Genomic DNA, 23597 nt, shown 5'->3' with positions numbered 1-23597 from the left:
CCATGAAAGTAACTGCAGAAGCATAAAGCAGAAACTTGAAAAGTCAATGAGAGAGAGAGAGAGAGAGAGAGAGGGGGGGGGGGGTCATTATTTAACTGGACTGTTCTTGTTTGGATAGCAATGAGCAAGAGAGGATTTTGGTGCACCATCCTAGTTGGCCAAGTGGTTAGTGTATCTGCTCACAAGCCAAACGACTCTGGGCTCGAATCCTGCCTTGGGCATGGATATTTGTGATTGCCTGTGAAAATACTAGTGATGGTGGTGGACAGTAGATGGCATTGTGTAGATGGTGATGGTAGCTGCAGTTTTCTGTAGTTGGTGGATTGAGTTGGGTTGATGGAGAAGAGTTGTGGAGTGGGTGCCCTCCCTCGAAGGGTCTTTGGACTCCTTGGAGGTGTCATGTAATAATAATATGTGAAAAATATTCCATGGTTGGGTGGATTCAAGATTTATATACAATTAGCAGCAGTGAAGTAGTGTCTTGAAAGGAAGAGTATACCAAGTTTTTTTGGCAGCTGCAGAAGCTATGGCTGAGATATGATTGTGCCAGGAAAGGTTGGAAGTGTAGGTCAGTCCAAGGAAGGAAATCTGATTGTGTTTAGATATCAGATTATTACTAAAAGTTAGTGGAAAGGATGTGAGCTGTTTCTCTCTTTCCTGTGAGAGATCAGACAGGACTGAATTTTGGTGGCATTGAAGTCCACAAGGTTGTCCTTGTCCCACTGAGATATAACTAGTAGATTGGAATAGTGTCCAACTGATAGAACACTCAAGATCATGGTGGATCTTAAGTGTTCTATCAGTTGGACACTACAAGGTTTGTCAAATGAAAAGCAGGAATGCAGTGTAGTGTCATCTGCAAAGCAATGAATGGGGTTTGAAGTCTGTGAAGGCAAGTCATTTATATACAGGAGGGAAAGAATGGGTGAGAGTACAGAATCCTGGGGTACTCCAGCAATAATGGAGAAATCTGAGGAGAGGAAGCCATCCTCCATGACATGTAATACACAACCAGTGAGAAAGCTGATGATCCAGTTACAGAGGGTGGAAGGCAGACCATAGAATGGCACTTTGCTAAGTAATCGTCTATGCCAAATCAAATGCTTTTGAGATGTCAAGAGTGAATTTTTGCAATTTTTTACATGGCTTGAGTCCAGAGGTGAGTGATGAAGACTAGAAGAGTTGTTGTAGATCAAGAGTGGCAGAATTCATATGTGGAATGTTATGTGTATTTTTTGCATGATGTATGTTAGGATGGTTTTCTGGTATGTATCTTTTGTAAAATTTATGCACTCATTGAATGTGTGTCGTGAGACCATGACATAGGCTTGTGTTGGTGCGTGCGCTAAGTGGATACTATTTTAAAAGTGTTTTTGTGAGGGAGGGGGGTGGTAGGGAGGTTATGAGTAGAGAGCCAATGGTTGAGGGGTTGTATGGTTACAAGACATGATTATTACAATATGATACAATGTGAAAAGGGAAAAGAGATTTATATTAGAAATTAAATATTGCAAATTATGGTCTTCCAAGTCTCTCTATCTTGAGCTAACTGGTAGATGTCAGATGGAGTTTTGCAGTTCAGCCTACTGATGGTTTCACATATGTATTGCCAAAACTGTTTGCATGATCTTCCTCTACTGTGTTTGCCATCTTCTGGTTTGTACAGGATGAGGGATTCCAAAAATGGCGAGACTTAAGGATGTCTGAGTTGATGCCCAAGCCACCTGAGTTGTAGTTTTTTGACTATACTGACAAGTGGTTCTTGCTTAGTCAGATTTAGCACAGCAGAGTTAGTGACGCGGTCCATCCAAGGATCAATCTGAGACACGTAGTTCCAAAGGAGTTAATTAGATCTGTAGTTTTTTTGGTGCTTATTGTCCAGGTTTGAGAACCATACAAGCAGATGCATCTACTGGTTGCATGGTATAGTCTTATTTTTGTCTTTAATGATATTAATGATGATTTCCAGATGGGGCGGAGTTTGTTATGGAAGACTAGAGCCAGCTGTTTACGTTTTCTGATATCATTTTCGGTATTGCTGATGTACGATCCGAGGTATTGAAAGTCCTTTACTCTTTCTGAGGGTTTATTGTTGATATGAAGTATAAAGTTTTCACAACCCATTGAGAATACTTTGGACTTTTGGATGTTGATCTGCAGACCAATAAGTTTAGTCTGTGCCTCTAGTAGACTAAGATGTTTTTGTGCATTTGTTGGTTCTGTATTAATAAGTACAACATCATCAGCAAAGCTAAGATCAGTTACTTGCATGGTTTGGGCAGATGTTTTAATGTTAAAACCAAGATCTTCTGTGTTGATGGTCTGGAAGATGTAGTCCAAGCATATTAAAAACAAATAAGGTGCTAGTACATCACCTTGCAGGACTCCTGTTGTCACTGGAAATGATTCAGATGTTTCTGTTTTAAAGATTACTGTAGCATTGTAATCTTTATAAGGCACTGTGATTGCTTGTATGAGTTTTGAAGGTAGACCATAGAAGCTGAGTATTTTAAACATTGCTTCTCTATTAGTAGAGTCAAAGGCTTTTTTGAAGTCTATAAAGGTTAAAATGAGTGGTAAGCTTTTATCACGTGAACCTTCTTTAATTCTTCTGATGCAATGTATCTGTTCTATTGAACATCATTTTTTTTTAGAAATCCAGCTTGGTTTTTTCTTAAAAGTGGTGTTAAGTAAGGTTCTGTTCTATTGAGTATTATCCTACTGTAGGATAATACTCAATAGAATATATCATAGTAATATATGATATGCAAAGTAATAGAATGGATACCTCTGTAGTTATCCATTCTATTAAGACTGCCCTTTTTGGGTATAGGGGCAATAAGTCCTTGTTTCCATTGTTGAGGTATTATTCCAGTGTTTAAAGCTTGATTCATTATGGCAAGGAGATTGGAATATGTATTATATCCAGCATTTTTGAAAGCTTCTGCTCTAATTCCATCAATCCCTGGGGACTTTCCTGCTTTGGTTTGATCTATTGCCATTTTTAGTTCCTTTTCAGTGAAGTCTTCACGATTTATTGGTAGAGTGATGGTTAGATGCAGGTCCACTAGCTGACTTGAATGTTGGAGATTATCAACATTCAGTAATTCTTCAAAGTAGTTTCTCCATTCTTTCATCAAGTTCGAATTTACTGATGTGTGTCTGGTTGGCCGAGTGGTTAGCGTATCCGCTCTCCAGCCAAAAGACTGCAGGTTCGAATCCTGCCGTGGGCATGGATGATATGATTGTCTGTGAAAGTACCAGTGGTGGTAGTTGGCGGTAGATGGCGTTGGTGTTAGGTAATGAAGGTTGGTGGAGTAATGAGACGAAGAGTTGTAGAGTAGATGCCCTCCCTCGATGAGTCTTTGGACTCCCTGGAGGTGTCATGTAATAATAAATCTGATAGCTGTCTACCGTTTTTGTCATGTGTGACAATATTTCCACTTCTGTTTGTTTTATGGTGACAGATATAATTTATCATTTGAAAAGTGTTTCTAGTATCCCCGATTTTATTATAATTTTCAACATGGTTATAACCAAGCAAATCTTTAAGATATGCTCTTTTGTGACTTGTGATGAAAAAGGACATCTCTCAACCATTCAAATAAAGAAAAGATTATTACTTAGAAAAGAAAACAAATTCAAATAGCAAATTTCATTAGTGATAACAATGCACTTGTACTACCAGCTTACCGCATAACAACACTATATACAGTACTTGAAAAATTGTGCAAAATCCTACTTGCTACACAAAAAATGTACTCAATCAAGAACTGTCCCCATTTTTTTTTTTTTTTTAATGATATGTTCCAATAAGTCAACAGGCATTCCATAAACTTATCAGTGGTGCTGCATCTTTTTTATTAAATAAAAAAATTATATATTGTATGATCTGTAGCTACTCAGTAACCAGTGGGCAAAACTACTCACCATGGACAAGTGTATTTGTCAAGTCCTGACTATATACATTCATCAAAGTTTCTGTATGTGATACAGAATAATTTATCTCCTCTCACATTACAGATTTGGATCTGCTTCACTTAAAAATGTACATGTTATATCCACACAGCACTACATATAAGTTTATTGTGGGGTTGTGGGATCTATAAGATTCAAGGTAATCAGTGGTGTACTTGAGGGATCAATCCCTCAGGTACACCATGATCCATTATTCAATCTTTGCATTAATGACATCAGGAAGATTTTTTAAGGAGACACAGTTGTCTGCTGATGATGCAAAGATAGGCAGGATAATCAGGAATGCAAATGAAATGCAGCACTTAGGGAAACTTGAATAAGATAGGCTAGAATTATAGGCATGTGAAAAGGCTATAATTTCAGTGTTAGTAAATGTAATATGGCATGATGAGTGACTGATGATTTATTGTATTGCAGGGGATGAAGAAATGCATCGCCAATTTAACCTTATGGATATTGAACGAGTGATCATTATGGGCGACTTTAATTTTATAAACATTGACTGGGGTAGATAAGAAATCTCATGATAAGAAAGAAGAGGATTTTATTGAATTATTGTGAGACAACTTTCTCGCAGTATGTATGTGAAATAAAGAACTCAAGGTCAAAGAATGTTGGATTTACTCATTGCGTCAGAAGGGGGGGGAGTCTCTGTTAAGATATGGCTGTTTTACCACTAATTGTATTGATTGTCCGATTAAAACAGGTTACATGCTGAACTACAAAGCTGGAAATTATGATCAACTTAGGAGAACACTATCTTTGGTTCTATGGTATCAGTTATTGAATGGGAAAAATGTCAGCAATGCATGGGAATATTTCAAAAAAGTGCTTAAATGAGGTGGTATCTGAATGTATCCCTAGTATTTGAAGAATAAATAGGTGTGCAACCTTATTAAGCAAGAGATCAATAAGAAGAAGATCATGTGGAAAGAAAATCGCAACAATAAGAGTGAGAAGAGTTATGAAACATATAAAGCTCAGTCCAGAAAAGTAAAGAGTATTGTGTGGAAAGCTAAATCAGAGTATGAAAAGAAACTGATCATGCAAGCTAAAGGCAATCCAAAAGAATATATCGTTATGCCACAAGAAAAAGAAAGAATGAATGAATAAATGAAAGAGTGACTACTTTACTGAATGCAGATGATACTCTAGTGTGAGAAGCTAATGAGATTGTTCAGTTAATGAGTGCTCACTTTGCTAAGATATATCAACCAGGTGTGTGTAACATGGTGCACAGTGCTACTGCTACATTAGATGAAGAGTTAGAGGTGCATGAAAATGAGGTTGAAGAGATGCCACATAACATGGATAAGAATTTGAAGGCCTTTCACATGTTTGTATAATTGAGTCTCAGCTCAGGAATGATACCACAGGCATGAAAGAAATGTATGATAGTTCCAGTGTACAAGGGTGGAACAAAAACTGATGTGTCTAACTACTGACTTATCAATATTTCTGGTGTGGTAGTAAATATTTTAGAGAAGTTGGTAAGAACTCACAAACAGAAATGGGTAGACAAACAAGCTATACTCTACAAGCAGCAGCATGGGTTTGCTAAAGGAAGGTCATGTTTTAGCAATTCGCTCATATTTTATAACAATGTTACAGCTGAATTGGATGAAGGGAATGGATACACTGTGATAATGTTGGATTTTGCTAAGGCATTTGATAGGCAATCATATGAAAGGCTGTTCCATAACCTGGAGAATATGGGATTGGAATATAAACTCTTGACTTGGATCAGTGGATAGCGGACAGACAGATATCAAAAAGTTGTATACATTGGATGTGAATCCACTGTATACAACTTCCTGAGTTGTATACAGTACAACTCAGGAACAACTACCTGATTTAAGGTGACCAGTGATGTACCTCAGGATTCAATCCTTGGGCCACTGTTGTCCAATCTATACATTAATGACATCAGGCAGGATGTGCAATTGTTGGCCGATGATCCAAAGATAGACAGGACAATCAGGGATGGTACTGATATTCAGCAATTACAAAATGTTTGAATAGGCTGGAAATTTGGGCAAACAAAAATGGATCTCAGTTTAATGTTAGTAAGTGTTAATGCACTTTGGTGTGATGAGATTTCCAGCAGCATATTATATTAGCGGGTTATGCTACAAGAAACTAAGGAGACAAGGGATCTTGTCTGAATAGAAATTTGAAGTTCTGAGGTCACATAGCAAAAGTTGCAAATACAACTCAGAAGATAATTGTGATGTTGAAGCGACCCTTGACATGTATAAGGAAATCGTTTTGCTTCTTATAAGGCTTTGATAAGACCTCAGATTGAACTCTTTATACTGTGTTAATACTCGCAGATAACTCACTTCCATATTTTCCAGACAACTCAGTGTTTGATTATCACCTTTTTCTTATCACATTTGCAAATGACAATTTCAAAACTGAGACTAGCTGAAAATAAAGTAAATGCTTTGTTGTTGTTTTTTCATTTCTGAAAATCAGAGTTTAGAAGAGTTGTATGTAAAAACCTGGTTTAAAAAAGTGGCTTTTTAACCAAATGAAGTGCTTTTTTTCCTCATTTTTTATGAAACTGCTCAAAAAAGTTTGAGCAGTTTCATAAAAAAAATACCATTTTTACCAAATGCCAGGAATAATGAGAGGGTATTCTTACCTCAGTGCATTCAGCTTATCCAGAAATTGCTGGTGTAATTGAAATACGGTTGGCTGAAATAATATATTAGCAAGCAACACAAATTTAATAGTGGTGCATATTCAGTTAAAATAGGAAGGAGAAGCACTGCAAATGATTTATGTCTTAATAAATTATATTATTGTTTAATCCTTTGCTCAATTTTGTCCAGAGCAGAAAACCAGGAATGGCTTTGAAAGAGTAGCATGAAATAGAAGTAAGTTAACTTGGACAAAATAGAAGAATTTTGCAATAGATATGGCAATGAAGGTAATCATTATGGCAATACAGAATTGAAGAAAGAATCAGCCAACAAAAATGAAAAGTATTTCTAGTGGTTAACTATTTTAGATACTATATAATTAAGGGCTCATGGAGAGCAGGCCTTCTAAGATTTTATAACAGCATCAAGGAATGATTGAGAGATGTCAGCTTTGTATCCTGTTGGGAGAGTAATCATGTTTTCTCACTGGGAGATGAGTATGCATGTGAAGGTCTCAGGTAGAAAGGATGATTATGTTAGACTTAGGAGACAGCTTGAGAAAAATACCATGACTAGATGGAATAAGAGAAAGGAACACTATGGTAATGTAATGTATAAAAAACAAGAAATTTAACAGTGATCCAGCAGTTAAGTTATCCACTCACAAGCAACTGCAACTCCATTATCATGTTTCTCATTATGTAAAGTCTTGACAATGCTTCTTCTTCTTCTTCTTTTTTTTTTTTTTTTGCATTTGCTATTTTCTTTACCTAATAATAGGTTGAAAAATGCTTACAGCTATAATAATTTGTCAATTAAAATCTGTTTTTCTGTTATATAAGATTTTTAATAAATTATTTTTTTTTAAATTATGAGAAATTTTACAAGTGATATTTGATTGCAAGACCTTGATTAGATCATACCATGATTACTATTGATTGATAAGATGTGATTTTGCAGAGAGAAAAAAAATTCAAGTCTGAAAGCCTTGCAGATGAAATGAAATTGTAGAGCCTGGTAAATAGAAGGGATGATATAAATGAAGCATAAGTTAATCAGAACGTTCTACCTGATCATTATTGGGAGTTTTCAAAAGACAAAAGAAACAAGAACAAAAAGCCATGAGGTACTTAAGGGTCAAAGCTGTATAACTGAGAGGAGACCTCCACATAGCCTTTAAAGGAATGCGGAGAACCGATCAGGGCTTCTGACCTAATGTCCAATCCTCACCTCGTGGTGCACCCTGATAGGTATCTACTTGGATACTGAACGAACGAGGATGGGCTGGCAATTTGGGATTTAGCCGACCAAATTGTATTCTTATTGGTTAAACCAAAATAAAAAATGATGGTACAACATGACAAAATTTCATGCCGGCTGGGGGCCTTGTTTAACCGGCATCGCCCGGTTAAACAAGGCCCCCGTTGTTTTTGCCAGGGAACCACGGCGAACAACGAAAAGTCAGCTACTGGATCAAATCTGAAAACACACCCCAACTCAACATCACCAGAGTTAAAGATCGGTACTATCAACATAAGAAGCCTGAATGGCAAAGAAATGGAGCTAGCTGAGGAATTAGATAAGTACCAGATCGACATTATAGGAGTGACTGAAACAAAAAAGACAAAAACTGGTGAGATCTTCCTGAGCAATAAATACAAAATGTTATATTCAGGCAATGACAATCAAGGAAAAGAAGGAGTAGCCATAGTATTCAACACAAAATAAGAGGCTAATCTTCTTGAATGGCAGTCAGTCTCAAGTAGAGTAATGTGGGCAAATATAAGAATGGGGAACTGGACAATGAAACTTATTTCTGCCTATTGTCCCACAGAATTTCTACTAAGGTAGAAGTGGAGAAATTTTTTGAGGCTTTAAAAAAAGCAATTGACACAATGAAAAAAGAAAAGTTGATCCTTGTTGGAGATCTAAATAGCAGAGTAGGAAATGATTGTCAGACATACAAAAATATTTGGGGAAAATTTGGAGAAAAGAGCAAAGCTAATAATAATGGCAAATACCTGTTGCATTTCTGCTCAGGACATGGACTGGTTATTACTAACACCATGTTCCAACATAAAAATGTGCACAAATTCACATGGAGAGAAGAGGCAAGGAATAAGAAAAGTCTCATTGACTATGTTATTGTTGATAGTGATGTTTTCTCCCTGGTGCAGGACACCAGAGTGTACAGAGGATTTGAAATTGGAAGTGATCACTATTTAGTCTTGAGCAGGATAAAATTTAATTTCATATTGAAAAGAATAACATGTAAGAAAGTTTTTATAGTGAATAAAAGTTGAGCATCTCTCAGATGTGAATTGTAGACTAAAATACACAAAGATTATTGAAGAAAAAATGAAAGCATTTGAGAACAAGAAACAAACCTTGGAGATTCAGTGGCAAGCCTTGAAGAAAACCCTGATTGATTCAGCCAGATAGGCATGTGGTGAGGTAGTCTGCAAGGATAAAAAAATCAGAACTCCATGGTGGACACAGGAAGTTAAAGAGGCAGTGAAGGAAAAGAAGAAAGCATATCAAAAGTTCCTGGCAAATAAGTCAGCTTTTGCTCTTAGAGAATACAGAGACAAATGTAAGAAAGCGAAACATTGTGTAAAACTAGCTAAACAAAAGTCATGGGAGGAGACTTTGGCAAGAACATAGAAAATAAATATCAAGAAGGTGGTAAGATATTCTGGAGGTTGTTGAAGAAGCTTAGGAAAGGAGGAAAGAGTGCTGAAGGAGTTAGAGGTGATAAAGGTGACATGAAAACAGGAGAAAAAGATATCCTTGAAGTATGGAGTAATTACTTTGAAAAACTGCTAAATGAAACAAGTAGTGATGACAGCACAGTGGTAAAAAACAGTAACCAGACATACAGTCAGGAATACATATCCATACTTGAAGTAGAAAAAGCCATCAAAGGCTTGAAATGTAGAAAGGCAGCAGGAGTCGATGATATTCGACCAGAAATGCTGAAATATGGTGGTATAAGAGTCTTACAGTGGCTGCACTGCATAGTTCAGAAAGCCTGGACAGAGGGATGAAATTCCGATGATTGGAGTAGAGCTCTCATAGTACCCATATATAAAAAGCGAAATAAAACTGAATGTGAGAATTACAGAGGTATTTCCCTACTGAGTGTTCTGGCAAGATCTATGCAAGTATACTTGAGAAACGATTGAGAAGAACTGTGGAAGAAAAGCTGTGAAAAGTGTGAAAAGCTTGGTGAAGAACAAGCTGGATTCAGGCCAAATAGAGGATGTCAGGATCAGATCTTCACTTTACGACAAATAGTCGAGAAAGCATGGGAATATAGCAAAGATCTGTATTTAAGTTTTGTTAATTTGGAAAAGGCATATGATAAGGTGCCAAGAGAGAAGCTATTCAATATGCTACAGTTATATGGTGTCAATGGGCCATTATATCAAGCAATTCTTAGTCTTTATTTTAGTTGTAAGTTGGCAGTTAGAATTGAAGGAAGCACAGGAAGATGGTTTAATGTTAAATCTGATGTGAGACAAGGATGTACTTTATCTATATGGATCACATTATGAAGGAAAGTGGTATTAAACATGATATCAAAATTGGAGATGTTAATGTGAGCTCTTTCCTTTATGCGGTTGATGTTAATCTTCTAAATAAATCCGCTACAAGTCTGCAAGATTCCCTGACTAAATTGAATAACTGTTGTAATAGATATGGTATGAAGGTCAGCAATAAAAAGACAAAGACAATGAAAATAGGCAGAATCATTGAAAATGTCAACTGCATTATGAATGGAGAACCTGTGGAACAAGTAAAACATTTCAGCTACTTAGGCATGATTTTTAGTGAAGATGGTAAATTAAATATATAGAAATAGACAACAGATTCAACAAAACTGGTATTGTAGGAAGTCAATTGAATAAATTCATATGGAATAAGAGAGAAATTAGTTGGAACACTAAATTAGCTATATACAAGACAGTGTTCAAACCAGTTTTAACTTATGGATCTCAGAGCTGGGTCAGAAGTAAAACACTTGACCAAAGACTAGAGACCGCAGATATGAGAGTCCTGAGAAAGATTATAGGCGTGAACAGATGGCATCAATGGCAACATCATATTAAAAACGAGGATATTAGGAAAGAACTTGACATTGTCAGCATCCAGGAATGCGTTAGCAGAGCTAATCTCAGGTGGTATGGTCACTTAAACAGAATGGGGAAAGAAAGATTAGCAAAACAAGTGTTCTCTGCCAGGTTGGCAGCAAAACGACCCAGAGAAAGACCAAGATATATAGGTGGATTGATACAGTACAAAGTGCCTTAGACGATAGAAATATAAGATCTCATAATGTTGGAGTCTTGACAAGTAACAGAATGATTTGGAGGAAAATTGTAGATAGGAAGTTAGTAATGATGTAATTTTTTTTCATGTAGTATTATCATATCCTGTACACCCCTTGAGGGTACATGGCAGGAATTTGATGATGATGACAAAAAGCCATGCCCCTGGAAACATAATTGTAGTAGGTGACTGAAATACACAGCATGCAAAGTCTCTGAATGTGTTTAATAATATAGTCGCATTTAGGGTGAACTAAATGAGACTGCGAAAAAGTGTTCATATGAGACATACTGATCTGGACTACTAACAAAATGTAAAAAGTGTTCCTATGAGTAACTTAGTTTCAATAGAGAGAGAGAGAGACAGATCTAATCTCTCTCTCTCTCTCTCTTGCATGCTAATGTAAATAGTTAAAGCCAGCCACCACCATACTCTGCAAAACAGACTCTCATAAAAAAATGTCATCTGTAGTTAATTGCAATTAGGGGCCATACTGCACATCAGTGATGACTGCTCAGAAGTCTTTTCAAAAAGCACAAGAAATATAAAAATTTTGATATTTTTTTTTCTTCTTACAAGTTAAAAACTCAACAGCTTTTTAATGCTTTATCAATCTCTCAAAACATATTTTGGGTGGGGAGAGGTGAAAATATGTATTTTTCATAACATGGTTATTACAAAAAAAATATAGCCACATTACATTGACATGAAATGTATAAAGATTTATCACTAAATTTAATTAAGATAATAAACCACTGCAGTCTCATCATCAATGAAATGCTCTGCTGCAAAACTGATTACAATAATTTTCTGTTCAGTACCTAAAATTGATTAGTTAATTCTCCAATTTCAACAGATAATGAGACAAAGTTTTAAAAATATGAACCAACCATGTTCTTATAACAGAGAACTTGAGAAACATCATGCTGTTTCCTCATAAAGTCCATTATCTGTTCTGTAGTATACAAACAAGTTCTTGCATGAGCATCCGCCACAGTCTTAGATAAAAGTTCTGAAAATAATAAGAACAATTAATTTTTATATTAGGAAGCATCAATTATGAATATAACCACTTAGCCCAACAACCACTATTTTTGATTTAATAAAAAAAAAAAAAAAAAAAAAATTATGAAAAATGGAAAATTTAACTGATGTAGTATACTGCCTTATATCATCCCTAATCTTTGAAAATAAATCATTATATATTATACTCTCAAAAATATTAGAATATCAGAAGTTTGCAACAAACAGTGTTTATTAATTAGAAATATATACACGTTAGCACAAGATGTTTAATTTGCCAAATATTTCAGTCTGAATATTACAGACCATCTTCAGTGGCTACACAGGAATAGTTTTTAAAAAACAAAGTGGAATACGAACAATGATCATTCAATTGATCACTCATTCATAGAACGAGCCGCGTGATGTCATATCGCTAAGTATTAGAATAATAAACATTTTTAAAAAACATAATTAAAGATATTAATTCAGAAATTCATATAATGATCTTAAATAACATTAGACTGATTAAAAAAAAAAAATTGATGTGTTATCCTGATTACACTTTCCCAAATTTTTGATATAGATATACAGTCATTACGATTCAAGTTAGCACGTTGAAGTAAGACCTCTACACTTTCTTTAAATAAACATTCAAATTTGTAGTGATATCTATGTAGGAGGAGAGTCTTGGACCAAAGGATGTTGTGGTTTGTTTTTAATCCATGCTGAGCTAATCCATATTTCTCTGGTTTGTTGTGTGAATTGATGACTGATGCTCTTGAATTCTTTTTTCTATGGAACGTCCATTTTTTTTTTAAAAACAAACAACAACATCCTTTGGTCCAAGACTCTCCTCCTACACAGATGTCACTACAAATTTGAACATTTATTTAAAGAAAGTGTAGAGGCCTTACTTCAACGTCCTAACTTGAATCGTAATGACTGTATATCAAAAATTTGGGAAAGTTTAATCAGGATAACACATTAATATTTTTTTTTGTAAATCAGTCTAATGTTATTTAAGATCATTATATGAATTTCTGAATAACATCTTTAATTATTTAAATATAAAGAGCTAATAAGCTTCATTCAGACCATCACCACCTTTGCTACGAGTTGTCCGGTATTGTACTACGTACTAGGGTCACTTGCATTAGCTCACGCTAGTGGTCGCCGATACTTTATAGTTTACTATATTCGGCAAGAAACTCTCTGATTCCAATCTTTGAGTTTCTTATTCGGTTTTAAAACAATGTGGGATTTAATATCCCCTTAATTTAAATAATCTTTAATGATGTTTTTTTAAAAATGTTTACTCTTCTAATACTTAGCGATACAACATCATGCGGCTCGTTCTATGTATGAATGATCAATTGTTCGTATTCCACTTTGTTTTTTAAAAACTATTCCTATGTAGCCACTGAAGATGGTCTGTAATATTCAGACTGAAATATTTGACAAATTAAACATTATTTTTGTGCTAATGTGTATATATTTCTAATCATTATGTCACAAGTATCGTTAAAAAATCAGTGTTTATTAATATTCTGAATAATCACCTCAACCTTAGCCTTAGTGAAAGCTACTGGTATTTTGTTTCAGTCATCCTCAAAGTCTTTTCAACTTCATAATTGAAAAGGGAATCCTTTCTGCTTGCTTGCACTGCTATGGCATTGATTCCTGATCATTCCACGTAGGTTTCATAATGAGTGAGAAAAGGACTGTGCCAGCAATGTCAACAGCAAATGTGTCTACAAACCTAACTTTCTGATGTGTGTGTGTGTGTGTGTGTGTGTGTGTGTGTGTGTGTGTGTGTGTGTGTATGTATGTATGTATATATATATATATATATATTATCTACCCTATATATATATATATAAATGATAAGCCTTTTTTATGTCATGTTTTTTGAAACGTTCTGAAACTCAGGGTTTCCCTGAGTGTTGAGTCATCAGAATTCAAGGAGAACTGGCCTAGCAGTCTGGAACTCGGGGGGGGGAGACTCGACACTCAGGGTAGCTCCTGAGTGTCTAGTCTTCAAAATTCGAGTTATCAGAATTCAAGGAGAACTGGCCTAGTTGGGCACCGTAGCCCCACTAGTGTGTGTGTGTGTGTGTGTGTGTGTGTATATATATATATAAAATAACTGACCAATTCCACAGAATAGCTACAGCATATCTGAAAGCTGTGCAAAATATCAGGATTTAGCTGTCAAGATTCCTGTCATTATCATGGTTAGTATGCTATCCAATCTTCTTCTGATTTGGTATGTGTATTAATGAAGCTTATTATATTGTAAATCCAATGATGAACTAGCCATTGTACAAAAAGTTGATAACAAAAGAACAACACAATAAGCTAGCTAACATTACTGACCAGTCACAAAGATGAACATATAATGCAATTTACTGCATTATACTTCTTTATGTACACCATTCATTATATCAGTGATTCTCAACCACTATGCCGCGAGATTTTTTAAGTGTGCCGCCACTGCGAATACCCATACATAAGCGGCATCAGACAAGTGGTTCAATCAGTTCTACCTTCCTAGCGGGGACTTGCTGAACCAATGTGCATGGCTATTATAGTTCTGGCTACTGGCTAACAAAGCTACATATTAGTTTAGTCTACTAGTCGCCTGCTTGATGTGTGCATATGGTTAGTTACAACTTATATATTCGTTTTCGCACATGCAATACCACAATATTGTGTAGTCAAACTTAATTAAAACAGATTCAAACGCAATATACAATATGTCGTTTTTAATAATTTTTTGATAAAATTATTTTTATTTTCAATGAACCCCCTAAAATGGATAAAAAAAAGAAAGCTTAACAACGATAATGATGATGCTAATGAGCCCAGTACAGGTAAAGATGTTTCCTCTGCCAAAAAATGTAATGTTCATCGTAAGTATAATGATGACTTCTTAAAATTTGGATTTACATCTACAATGGAAAATGATAAAACTGTTCCCGAGTGTGTGGTATGTGGTTGTAAATTATCAAACAGTGCTATGGTTCCGAGCAAGCTCCAACGTCACCTGCTCACTAATCATCCTTCGCTAGCATCAAAAGACAAAGCCTACTTTCAAAATTCATTATCTGCAAGATCCACACAATTAAAGATTTTTAAAAAGCAAATTAGCGTGTCTGAAAAAGCTCAGATAGCTTCTTATGAAGTGGCTGAATTAATTGCTCTCAAATTAAAATCTCATAATTTGGCTGAAGAAATTATATTACCTGCTTGTCGTAAAATTGTAAAAAGAATGATCAGTAAATCAGCAGAAATTGATGTTTGTAAAATACCACTTTTAAATAACACAATTCATCGTAGAATTATAGACTTGTCCTGAAATATTGAAGAAAATACTGCTAAAACTCTTGCAAATTCAAATTTTGCTTTACAAATCAACAAAACAACTGATATTACAGGAAAAGCACACTTAATTGCATTCATTCGATTCATTCACGAAAATGATATAATTAATCAATTTTTATGTTGTTGTGAATTATCTGATTTCACAACAGGAAAACATATTTTCGATGAAATTAATTTTTATTTACAAGAAATTAAAATTTCGTGGAATTTGTGCATTGGCATTTGTACAGATGGTGCTCCGGCTATGACAGGATCTATAAAAGTATTTGTAGCACATGTAAGAGAACATAATGCAGATATATTAGTTACCCATTGTTTTTTGCATCGGGAAACACTCATTACAAAACAATTACCATCAGAATTGAAAGTAGTGCTGGAACAATGTGTTAAAATGCTTAATTATATAAAATCAAGACCATTAAAAAGTCGCCTGCTTAGTCAATTATGCCAGGCTATGGAGTGTAAATACGAATCATTGTTACTACACACAGAAGTCAGGTGGTTATCCAGAGGGAAAGTTTTGTCTCGCATGCTTGAATTAAAAAAAAGCTAAAGATTATGTTGAATTATTTCTTGACAATTATTCATAAGACTATTACACTTTTTTATAAAATCTTTATCAAGTAGCTTTATTTTTATCCTCCTACATGTTTCGCCAATCTGTTTCTATTGGCATCCTCAGGGAATACAAATCAGTAAGCACAAAATGAAGGTTACAGACTAGGTTATAACCGATGGTTCTAAATCATACAAAAATTGGTATTCTGCGTGACAATGTGCGTGTCTCGTTAACGTGATTTATTCGTGATGACTCATGACGTAATTGTTATGAAAGTTCATTTCTTTGATGTTTAATGATCTGACAAAAGTTTTCCAAATTTCTGGTAAAATTAGACCTTGATTCTTGTTTAGGTTTTCAGTTATACGGGCGACTGTAGCTGCTTCTTTAAAGGTTCTTGAATGGTAGTTATCTTCTATGTATGGCATAAGGCTCTTATCCCACTCAATGTGATGGTTAGTAGAGGCAAAGTGGCATGAAAGGCCTGAAATGTCTTGTCTGTTATTTCTGACATATCCTATGTGTTCTTTCTTTCTCGTTTCGAAGCTTCTAGATGTCTGACCTACGTAACTAATACCACATGAGCAAGGAATATTATATACTCCAGAGTATTTGTAGAATGGGTGAGGATCTTTCGGTGATCTTAAAAATTTCCGAATAGTATTGATTGGTTTGATTATTGTGTATGATTTAGAACCATCGGTTATAACCTAGTCTGTAACCTTCATTTTGTGCTTACTGATTTGTATTCCCTGAGGATGCCAATAGAAACAGATTGGCGAAACATGTAGGAGGATAAAAATAAAGCTACTTGATAAAGATTTTATAAAAAAGTGTAATAGTCTTAAAAGTTAAAGATATTTTTTGAACAAGATAATAATGATTTTGTTGGTTTGTTAGATGACAAAATATGGTGTGCTAAGCTGGCTTGCTTATCTGATATTTTTGTTATTTTTAATAACATAAATACGAGTTTGCAAGGACTGAAAGAAAATGTTTTAAACTCAACCGATAAATTGTTGGAATTTCAAATAAAATTTACTTTATGGAAGAATAAAGCACAAGAAGGTAGTTTAGAAAAGTTTGAGTCAGTTCCAAAAGATTGTTATAAAATAATTCATAAAATAGTTATTGATCATTTGACAATACTAGAGCAAAAAATTGTTCATTACTTTCCAAATTTAGAAATAAAAAAATTTGATTGGATTCGGAATCCATTTGTGATAAACGACACATCGGTGTATGAACCAACTTTGAAAGAAGAAGAACTGATTTCTGTGTGTAATGACCGAGATTTAATTTCAAAACATTCAGAAGAATCAATTAATTCGTTCTGGATTAATCTTAGATACGATTATCCAACAATATCACAAAAAGCTTTAAGTGTGTTATTACAATTTTCCACATCTTATTTGTGCGAATTCGGATTTTCGGCTTTGACCAATATAAAAACGAAAAAAAGATCCAGACTTTTAAATCGGGATCACGAAATGAGAGTAGCATTATCATTTATACACCCAAATATAAATGAAGTTATCAAAAAAAAAAACATGCTCAAATTTCGCATTAAATGTAATTTATCATTAAATAAACATTTTGTTTACTTTGTAATGCAATTTCATTTTATATTTTATTGCAAATTATTATTGTATGCTATTTTTACAAAATATATTATAGGTACATGAATTAATTAACCAAGTAAAATTCTTTTAAATTTATCTTATTGTTAGTGTGCCGCCAAATTTTAAAATTATTAAAAGTGTACTGTGACGAAAAAAAGGTTGAGAATCACTGCATTATATAAATACATTCTAAGCCTGTTTGGCTAATGTTAATCACATTTAGAAAGCCACTTATATTCACAAAAAAAAAGTTGGCCTCTAAATTTATACACAACACTTATAAGGACAAATAATTTTCTTTTCTGTAGTAACAAAGTCAAAAACTATGCATAATTTTAGTATATATTCAAGATACAATATTCTATACTTAATAAGCAAAAACAATACAAGGTCATATCATCAGCATTGAGCATATTAAGTTATTAAGAGCAAGTATAAATTGTCAACACAAAGTTTGTTATATATATGATAGTTGCATGATGAAAAAGTTCATGCTGTGACAAAAATTCACAGTGTGGCATTGATATAAACAATGAAAGTTCTCTTATCGGCTTGAAACTGAGCCAAGCCACAAAAATTCACAGAAAGCAAAGAGTCATCTCAGTACAGAAGTAATGAGAATGAATCCATACCATACTTCTGCAGTGATATTTCTGAACTTTTATCATATTATTATTATTCCAGGGAGTCAGGGATTCATTGAGGGAGGCCACATACTACACTCACCAGCTATCATACTTATTTTTGAATTCATTCACACTGCTTGCACTCACAGCATCTGATGACAATCCATTCCACTCACACACCAGCCTATGAGAGAAAAATCTAGCCACCCCCCCCCCCCTTCTTAGTGGCATCCATTCTCAGCTTCCAAGGATGCCCTCTTGTCCCACCGTCAATAAATGGAAAAATTCCATTAACTGAAATCCTGTATGACCCGTTCAGAAGTTTGTAAGTCTAAATCATATCACCCCTCTTTCTCCTGTTTGCTAGTGTCTGTAGCCTATAAATTCTCAATCTATCTTCATAATCAGTATTCCTTAATCCTGATATAATTTTTAACACTCTCCTTTGCACTCTCTCCAATATATCAGAATCACAACAGCAACCAGACTTGCACTAATAATCCAAGTGAGGTCTTATCAACACCTTGTAAAGAGGCAAAATGACATTCTTATCTTTACATGTGAACATTCGTTTCAGCATTGCAATTATCTTTTGAGTTGTATTTGCAATCTTTGCTACATGACCCCTGAATTTCAACTTCCTATCTACTAACACACCAAGAACCCTGGCCTCATCAGTTTCTTCAAGCATAATCCCACCAATATAATATGACATTGGATATCTAATCACACCGAAGTGCATGACTTTACATTTACTGACATTGAACTGACATACATTTTCCCATGCCCACAATTCTAGCCTATTCAAATCATTTGGCAAGTAATGCATATCAGCAGCATTCCTGATTACCTTACCTATCTTTGCATCATCAGCAAATTGCTGTATGTCACTTGTCAAATCCTTCCCAATATCATTAATGCATAGATTGAATAACAGTGGACCAAGCACTGATCCTTGTGGTACACCACTGGTTATCTTAAATCTTGCAGACTCACATCCCCAATACAGCACTTTTTGATATCTGTCAGTCAACCATCCTCTTATCCACACTAATATTCTATAATCCAAACCCATATTCTCCAATTTATGCAACAGTCTACGATGCTGTGTTCTGTCAAAAGCCTTAGCAAAATTCAAAAGTATCATGGTATATCCATTCCCCTTGTCTAGTTCAATGGTAACATTGTTATAGAATGTGAGCAAGTTGCTAAAACATGACCTTCCCTTAGTAAAGCCATGTTGCACATTGCAAAGTAGAGATTCACTGTCAAAACCCATTTCTGAATGCGAGTCTTAACCCTTTTAACAAAATGGGCACTCATTAGTTGAACCCCTTCTGCATCTGTATACCCCTCAAGCCATCTGCATTTAGAAGAGTTATTCTTTCATATTCATTCTTTCTTTTACTTGCAGCATATCGATAGAATTCTCATGGGTTGTCTTTGGCATGCAGAGCCAGTTTCTTTTCATACTCAGACTTAGCTTTCCGTACAACAATTGTGACATTCTAGCCTGCTGCTTATAATTTTCATAATGCACACAGTATTCCTTCCACATCACCCGTTTCTTACGAGTCTCTTGCTTAATAAGATTACACATCCATTTGACTCCTATCCTATTTATTCTTCGAACTCTCAGGACACACACACTCTGATATTGCATCGTTTAAATGCTTCCCATGCACTGTGGATATTCTTCCCATCCATCAACTGATCCCTTTTCACTGAACTCAGTATACTCCTCAGTTGGTCATAATTTCCTGTTTGTAGTTCAGCATATAATCTTTTCTAAAGGGAACATTCATAAACTTAGTCACTTCCCAAGTGACTACCCATGATCACTTGGGTGTAGAAGTACATGATTGAAGCCAAAGGGGTATGGTCAATGAGTCTTCTAAAAGAAGCTTGAAGGATGTTCTGCAACAGAAATGACCTTATTTTCAATTCTGCCAGTTATCATACATTTTGCTAATTTAAGAAATATATGAAAATCTTCATTATAAATATATAAAAGACTCTATAAAAGTTCACTATATGCTTTATGAATAGACAGCAGAACCCTTAATGAGCAATGTGTGAAAAATCAGTGGATAGGGCGAAATATCTTTACTCCAAACAAAAAAAGAAATGTAAAAGTTTAGTGAATCAAAATAAAGTTCTCTTACCACTGCTTTTTATAAAATTAGGATTAATGAAGCAGTTAAGGTAAACAAAAATGGTGAATGTTTTAATTATCTCTGCCTGCCAAAAATTTCCAAGTCTTTTAAATTTCAAACTCATTGGCGATATTTTTGTGAGGTCAAATGTAAGAAAATAAACTGAAGAAACAACAGTAACAATGAAAAATGAGTTATGGACTGGTTTTATATATGTAAGAGCAAAAGATCTTGATTGTAAAAGCATAGTTAAAAATATGCTCAAGAAATTTCAGTTGTAATATGAGGTTTAAGGTTCATTAGTATATTTTCCTGACAGAGTTAGTATAGTGAGCAAAGGACGAAAAATCGCCCTGTGAACACATGCCTCTACAGTCAAAAATATCCCCCCCCCCAGTGGCAGGCAGGTTGGGGGGGGGGGTTGTACTAACAAAGTCGCATCAATGTAACATTGGAAGCAGGATAAACGAATAGAGGAAGAAGAAAGATGCATTCTGTTGTATATTTTCCTAGTTTGTAAAAAACCATTATGTGATCCAAAAATGGATATAATTTTTGAAATTAGTTTAGCAAGTTTTCATTTGAATTCCATTTGACAAGTCTTAATCGGCAGGCATGTGTAATCAGTAGAAATTTCCTACAAGAGTATTTTCAAGTTAAAAATAATTACAACTTCAGTTTAATGTAGCTAAGGAAAAGTTTTATCTATATTCTGAAAATTAAACATATTATTATTACGGGTGACTCCAAGGAGTCCTTACTCATCGAGGGAGGCCCTAAACATCATATCCATCACAACTATTTGACATTCACACAGTATCTATCATACTTTGCCTTGAACTCATTCACTGTCATAGCACCCACAACAGACTCAGGCAGCGTATTCCACTCATTCAATAATCTAAAAGTAAAAAACCCAGCTCTAACACCCTCACTAACCACACTCTTGCCCAGCTTCCATGGATGTCCCCCAGTCCTGTTCTCAAAAATATCCTCTGAATTAATCCTATAGAAACCCTTCAGCAATTTGAATGTCTCAATCATATCTCCCTTTTCTGGCTATCAACCAATTTCTGCAACCCACAAATCTTCAACCTGTTTTCATAAGGTTCATTCCATAGACCTGCTATCATCTTGGTCACTCGCTTGGCCTCTCAACCTCCTCCCCATCAAGAAGAAACCTAGGTGACCAGATCTGGGCACAGTAATCAAGATGGGGTCTTATCAATGCTCAATACAGAGGAACAATAACTTGCTTATCTCTGCTCGTCAAAGTATTCTTCTTCATCCAATTGATTTGATGAGCTGATTTAGCCACTTTTGTGATGTGCCCCCTAAACTTCAACTCCCTATCCACCAACACTCCCAAGTCCCTGGCCTCATCAATCTCCTGGAGTGTAGTTCCACCAATGTGATATACTGCTGCTAATCTTTTCACCCCAAAATGCATAACCTTACATTTTACCACATTAAATTGACATTCATTCTCCTTAGCCCAAACCTCCAATCTATCCAAATCATCCTGCAAAATTTTGACATCTTCTGCATTCACTATTGCCCTACCCAACTTAGCATCATCAGTGAACAAATGAACCGTTCCTCTCAGATCCTTCCCTATATCGTTAATGAACAAATTAAACAGCAGCGGTCCAAGAACAGAACCCTGCAGCACACCACTAGTCACAGGCCGTCTTTTGGACTCTACTCCTGATTAAACTACTCTTTGGTATCTATCCATCAACCACCCTCCTATCCATCTCACCACTCCTATATCCATTCCCATATGCTGCAGTTTACTGATTAGAATTCCATGTGGTATTCTGTCAAAGGCCTTAGCAAGGTCCAGTAGAATCACTGTAAATCCATTACCCTTAGCCGTCACTGTGTTATAAAACGTGAGCAAGTTACTGAGGCATGATCTACCCTTCGCAAAACCATGCTGTCCCCCATACAGTATCCTATTTTTCCCTTGACTACTTTCTCCAAGACCTTGTGTACCCTTGACAACCTTGACGACCCTTTATTTTCCTGCTCCACATTTTTTCCTCCTTGGAGTAACAGGAATTAATTATTATTCACTTGATGTGGGATTCAAATATGATATTCTATTAAAGCATAAAATAAAAAAAGCATGCATGAATATATTAACAGAAGCTAATAGAACTTTCTTTGCAATGAACCTGTTAAATCAAGTCTTGAAATAAATTTACCATGTGAAAAATGAAGTCTTATTAATATGATTAGGTCACTTATCCCATACTGTCACTTAAATCCTTTTCCCCCAACCACTTTTTTTTTAATGATTTCAGCTAGGCTGGCAAAAAATTCTACTATTCTTATTGTGTTAAAGGAACCATATAAAGGAAAGAATAGTTGCATGGCATTCTAACTGAACGAGAAAATGAATAATTTTCTGTTTCAATTCAAATGCAAAACAAACAAACTTCTACAACTTTTACGATACTATAGCAGTTTATTATTGATGCAATTCCTAATGAAAGCAAATATATGATACAGTACTAGCCATGAAAAGAAATTGATTTTTCTCCAGCATCTGCATTCTGGAAAGCAAATATTTACTAAAATTTGTTTGTCGAATAACTGTAACAGCCAAATTTCAAAGAAGAGAGCAATTACTCTTCAGACTTAATATACAAACGGTACAAGATTACTAAAAAGACAACTTCCTTTTGAAGTATCAATTTTAGTTTCACGAGCATGGATTTATTACCTGATAAATATGAGTAGCACTGCTATAACATTTTGTTTGTAATTTAAGTTAGCCATAATATATATTAAAATATTTCTAATATTTACCTAAATGTGTGCTATTTGATAGTGTTCCTTGAGGCACAGCTGTTATGAGAAGACCATTGGTGTCAGGCAGTGGCTCCAACTGCTGCTGTTGTTGATCAAATGTTGTACTGTCCACAAAATCCGTATTTCCCAAATCAAAATGCATGCCCTGAGGAGTGTAAGCATAGCCATTTGGTGTATACGTACTAAGGTCACCATTGTATGGATACCTAGAAAGAAAAACAATTAACAAATATACGAATCACTGTAATTAATGTTTCATTATTCATTATAAATTTAAAAAATAATTATATTACAGCAAACAAGAAATTATATATATTTTTTAAAATCCATGCTGTGCCAAGTATATACTCTTGCCAGAACCAGTGATTGCAATTTCTATCCATTCCTCTTCTTTCTTCTAGCACTACAGGAATAACTATGGAGACACAGACAAAGGAGTAAAGGACATACGGTGGGAAGGAAATGGA

At 35.0% G+C, this 23597-nt stretch overlaps 1 protein-coding gene across 1 annotated transcript in view; it reads right to left on the bottom strand.

Moving 5' to 3' along the window:
- The window catches only part of Hr3 (nuclear hormone receptor 3 ROR-beta), a 125753-nt gene that overhangs the window by 64348 nt on the left and 37808 nt on the right, over positions 1 to 23597 (bottom strand). Inside the window, exons 5-6 of the mRNA XM_090400760.1 lie at positions 23128 to 23336; positions 11849 to 11970 (exon numbers count right to left, since the gene is read on the bottom strand). Coding sequence (XP_090256886.1) covers positions 11849 to 11970; positions 23128 to 23336 — 331 coding nt within the window. The remainder of the gene's footprint in view (positions 1 to 11848; positions 11971 to 23127; positions 23337 to 23597) is intronic.

Source organism: Typopeltis vanoorti, chromosome 11, assembly GCF_054136105.1.
Source record: "Typopeltis vanoorti isolate ZY-2024b chromosome 11, IOZ_Tvanoo_1.0, whole genome shotgun sequence".
Taxonomy (NCBI): domain Eukaryota; kingdom Metazoa; phylum Arthropoda; class Arachnida; order Uropygi; family Thelyphonidae; genus Typopeltis; species Typopeltis vanoorti.
Note: the sequence above shows the minus strand (reverse complement) of the source record. Positions and strands in the feature narration are given on the sequence as shown.